This window comes from Anneissia japonica, unplaced genomic scaffold (genome assembly GCF_011630105.1).
Source record: "Anneissia japonica isolate Jap-2015-1 unplaced genomic scaffold, ASM1163010v1 scaffold685_len2926416_cov193, whole genome shotgun sequence".
Classification (NCBI taxonomy): Eukaryota; Metazoa; Echinodermata; class Crinoidea; order Comatulida; family Comatulidae; genus Anneissia; species Anneissia japonica.
The window spans coordinates 1337882-1342945 of NW_022692922.1; the positions used below are offsets into that span (position 1 = coordinate 1337882).

Genomic DNA, 5064 nt, shown 5'->3' on the forward strand with positions numbered 1-5064 from the left:
GATTGGCTAAATCTATGGCAGCCATCTTGGATGATAAGATGTGTATAAGCGACCTATTTAGGCCTTCATCAAGGTACATGAAAAAATAGCAAAACGTAGGCACACATAACCACTGTTACATGGTAGGAGTTTAGTAATAAACAGTGCGGAATATAATGAGAGTAATTAAAGATTGCAGAAAGTTGGTTTTATTGTTTCTAGTGGGATTTTCCACTATCAAGAGGAGCGTCGTACCGCTGATACTCGCTGAAGCCATACAATAAAATCAATGTTATTGGCTTAACCTCTATAAATGTTATGTTCTCCACAGCTCTATGGTTTTATGAATTAATTTGATAAGACAAGCTTTTCACAGTTTCTGTGAGCTCTAAAGCTAAAGAAACCCAAACCTGAAAATGTAGTCTTACAATTCATTGAATTTAAGATAAGGTAAGATGAGATCAGGTGAGATATGAGATGGGATGAGACATACTAATTTTATAATCACAAGGCGACAGCAATTATGGTTGCCTGATATGCATTAATATGATTGATAATGTTGGTTCCCACAGGCCGAGGTAAATGCACTTGCGGTGAATGTCAATGTGCAGACGGGTTTACCGGCATCCATTGTGAATGTCCCACAAGTAACTCCCAGTGTATTGCGTCAACGGGTGAGATATGTAATGATGTAGGGACGTGCGAATGTGGCAAATGTACATGTGATGTAGATTCAATATACTACGGTGACACCTGTGAAGATTGTGATGTAAGTATATTTAATGTTACTTCTAAACATCGGGGAACATACTGCTTCGACGATCGTGGGCCGACATGATTCTACGGAGAACGCAACGCGACGAGGCGCACGCAACAAATCGTTATTTAGCCACGATTCGCTCAGACCATGGAGGTATTATTACCTCCATGCTCAGACTGTCATCGATAATCAGCATGAGACGGCGTTGCGTCGTCCGGACTCATAGTGAGAGGAGACGGATTAGCCGGCAACGCAGTGACTGACTTTAAGAGCATTAAAGGCGCTCGACTGAAATTCAAATTCTGAAATTTGTATATATTTTTTTATTTTTAATTTTCCTGTTTTATGACCTTTTGAAGCACCATTTGAAAGTAATCAATTTTACTTTTCCTTTTGGTAATCCTGACATGCTGGGGTATAATTTTCTTGTTTCTCATGTATTTTTCGTATTTCTCATTTGTATATTTTAATGATTTTTTTGATGACGAAATAAATGATATGAAATTAAACATCATCATATTTTATACTGTACACATAACGGCTTGTCTTCATAGGCTTGCCAGAATGAGTGTGATCGGAACATTGATTGTGTACTTTGTGAGATTTTTGGTTTAGGACCACAGTCTCCCACAAACTGTTTAAACTGCCCGCAAGTCATCATACCAGTTTCTGAAGACTTTACCGGTAAGCTAGCTTAGAAAATGGTTTTATCTAGTGTCAATTCCTCTTCATAATGTATTCACTCAACGTTCACCCCGTACCTGTGGTCACAAATTTAATGCAAATGGCCTCAATGCTGTGGCGTTCCCACACACTTGGGGGACTAACTTAAAATAAGAAACAATTTGCCTTTCCTTTCCAATAATACTAACTGGTTTATTGAGTTCAAACCAGTGGTGGCGCCAGGACCTGCCAGACGGAGGGGCTATGCCCCGACGGGGGGAGGGTGCTAGTGGAGCGAATTGAGTCTCACTTAGATGGGGGCCAGGGGGCCGCCTAGGACCCCGTGGGGGTCCAGGGGAGAAGCCTCCTGGAAGCCATGGATATTTGATGAATTACGGCGAATTTTTATTACTTATTTGATAAACATCGAGTTACTATAATATGACTTCAAGTAGGCTATGCTTTCTAATCCAAATGAGCATTTGTCATAACAAAATGCAAATTATTTTTAATTAGTCTCATTGAATTATTATTATTATTATTATTATTATTATTATTATTATTATTAGGCCTATTATTATTATTATTATTATTATTATTATTATTATTATTATTATTGTTGTTGTTGTTGTATGATGAAAACGAATATTACATGTAAATATTTTTTTTATTTGTTTGTTCCCCGTCTTCCCGACATGGGGGGGGGGCTATAGCCCCAACCCCCCTCTGGCGCCACCACTGGTTCAAACGTACAATATAACTCTGTAAACACTTGAACGAGCGTTCGTCGCATTCTCGTCTATCTTCCTTCTCACTCATAGAGCTATTAAACAACTAGAGTGCCGACAAGATGGCGCAGCAATGCAGAATTATGTATGTGTGCCATCCAAGATGGCCGTCGTAGTAAAGCGCCACCGTCAGGCTTAGTATACATATCATTACATATTAATAAGCCCTCAGACTGACTGTTATTTCATTAATGACAATGAGTAATGGTAATAACAAATTATTAAACTATTGTAGCCAAAACGAGGCCAAGTGGAGCATCTTATTCAAAAATAAAGTACCAAGGAATGAAAATTAAAATCGTGTATATTGCACCAAAACACCGCAACGCTCGAGTTTCCAACATACGGGTAACTAGCTGTACTGAACTTTCTGAGTAAATTGAGGGCGCAATTGCAAACGATGGTGCTTAGCGAAATTTGATTGGCTAAATCTATGGCAGCCATCTTGGATGATACGTACACACAGTTCTGCCTATTTCGAACATCGAATGCATTGCGGTTATACGCTCTCGTATTCTTATTATATCTCCCAAAACTGGAGAGGGCGCTACCCATACAAATAGTAAACAGTGCAGAGCCCAGACGTATCGTCACATTGTTATTTTGCAATGTGTTTTTGTGTTACTGGGCGAAATGATCCACGTTGGTGTGTTGAATGTTTTTTTTTCGATGTGAAACGCACCAAGAATAACCTACAAATCCGAACTATGTAATTTTTATCAATGGACCAGGATTTCAGTGTGGACCACCAATGGGTTTGGCCTTTGCCATGTCTTATAACATAGAGGTGTAACTGTGGTCCGTGGGTACTGTCGGATGGTAATTTATGCAAACGTTCTTCTTTGCATGATTTCCATTAATATATTAACCATCGCATTATACTTGTTTAGTTTAATGTCTTAAATTGAGTAAATATGTTTTTTTCTATTTGTACTGTTTACAATGTTTACGAAGATACATCCTGCGGAGGACTTCAGTATCAATTAGTTCTCGAAAGATGTATTTGGTTCTTTAAAGTGGACATGAGTCAATTGTGTACTCTACGACTTATCGTCCTTAACCGAGAAGACTTGTTCCAACACCAGAACCATAGGCGAGAGTGCCGGCTCGAACTAGCGCTGATATTACAGCTGTAGGTTGCGGCACCCTCTGCCACCCGTCTAATTAAATCCTGATCGCCGACTGGATGGAGCATTCAGTTCCTACACGACTAGTTCTTATTATTGGTGGACCGCAAAACTTTCAAAGTCTTCATAATTCTGTTTGGGAAAAATTAAAATTATTCTCACACAAAGTGTTAAAGGTAAATATTAATTTTCACAGACAATGTAACACGTGTGTGCTCACTTACGGACCACGAAGGCTGTTCAGTTTCTTTCCGCTTGGAAAACAATGGCACATTTCAAGTCATATTTGCTTACACAAACAGAGGTAAGAATCCAATTCAAAAACTCCTTTGTTTCTAATACAAAATACACTTCTTTTGTCATTGCTTTCGTACAGTATTCATTGAAGTAATTTGTAATTTTCTCTGTAACTTTTATAATTATGAATAACTCTGTATTGTTCAATATGGCCTGTTTTCTGTTTATTTATTTAGTCAATATAATATATTCTATAATATCCTATACTTTGTTGTATATTCTGCAGTATAAATTTAAATTTATCTTGCTATAGTACTAGTAGCATCTGACTTAAGAGTTGTTATGTAATTTTTGCTAGAATTATTTTTCTTCTGTGGCGAATCGAAGAATTCGTAATAGATGGAACTAAATCAGACATAAATTTGAATATAATTTTTTCTTTTTTCTTCATTTTTTTTTATTTAGAAAAATTTATTAGCAGGAGGAAGGATAGGCGCCTGGCCCTCCTTTATTCCTCCACTGGTTGTGTGTAGTTATTTAAAGTCAAATTTTAATTACTATTAGTTTGTCCCGAGAAGAATTCGGCGAACTGGGTGATAGCTGTTGGAATCATTCTTGGTATATTATTCATTGGTTTGATTTGTTTACTTTGCTGGAAACTGGCAACGTTCATTTACGACAGGAAGGAATACAGTAAATTTCAACGAGAATTACAGGGAGGCAAAAACGCTTCAGTAAGTGTTTTTGATTTTTTATAGTTAACAACATACATGTACAAGAGATACAAGTTTACATTGTGATATAAAACGTCTCTATGCTATATTAGTAATGACCTAAACGAAGATAACCAGTGGCGGATTCAAGGGTGGGAGAGGCCGAGCCAACCGGACTCCCAACTTCTTCAAAATTATCACAAAAAAAATGATGAACAATTAAAATTTTGGGAGTGCCGTTATCGGTCATCCACCATAACCCAACCCCAACTATGGTGGCTGAAGTGGACGGACCCTATATATGATAAACTCTCTCTTAGGCCTCCTTCTATTTCAAATTCAAATAATAGAAATGAAGATTATCATAATTGGGAATGTGGTTTATCATGTCTATGACCACATGTCACCTTTCTAATTATCCTGTCCATGATATAACATCAACCGTCCTACATAGGCCCATATTAATGTCAATACCTACTTATTTTAATAGAATGAGAATGCACTCTACAAGCCACCGATTACCAAAATCAGAAACCCGACGTTTGAAGGCACCCAGTTGGATTCTGCTACAAACTAGCTCTGTTACCGCTTCTAGGCCCACCCTGATGGATACTGGTGCTCCAAGCCTCCCTTACCGCTTCATGGTCCAGGTTAACCACATAATTCTTATGAGCCTTACGACGTTCATTACCAGCAATGACAAGGAAAGATATCAACATGACATCTGGTGGCACAAATTATACTATTATGGTTCAAATTTTGTTGTATAAACGTTATGACACTCACCGATATAGCGA

The 5064-nt window shown here is 37.8% G+C and overlaps 1 protein-coding gene across 1 annotated transcript in view; it reads left to right on the forward strand.

Annotated features, from left to right (window-relative positions):
• Positions 1-5058, forward strand: part of LOC117100508 (integrin beta-1-like) — a 54022-nt gene extending 48964 nt beyond the window's left edge. Inside the window, exons 19-23 of the mRNA XM_033240239.1 lie at positions 552-748; positions 1294-1423; positions 3514-3621; positions 4119-4288; positions 4758-5058. Of these exons, the coding sequence (XP_033096130.1) occupies positions 552-748; positions 1294-1423; positions 3514-3621; positions 4119-4288; positions 4758-4844 (692 nt within the window). The 3' untranslated portion in view covers positions 4845-5058. The remainder of the gene's footprint in view (positions 1-551; positions 749-1293; positions 1424-3513; positions 3622-4118; positions 4289-4757) is intronic.
• Positions 5059-5064: the final 6 nt, after the last annotated feature.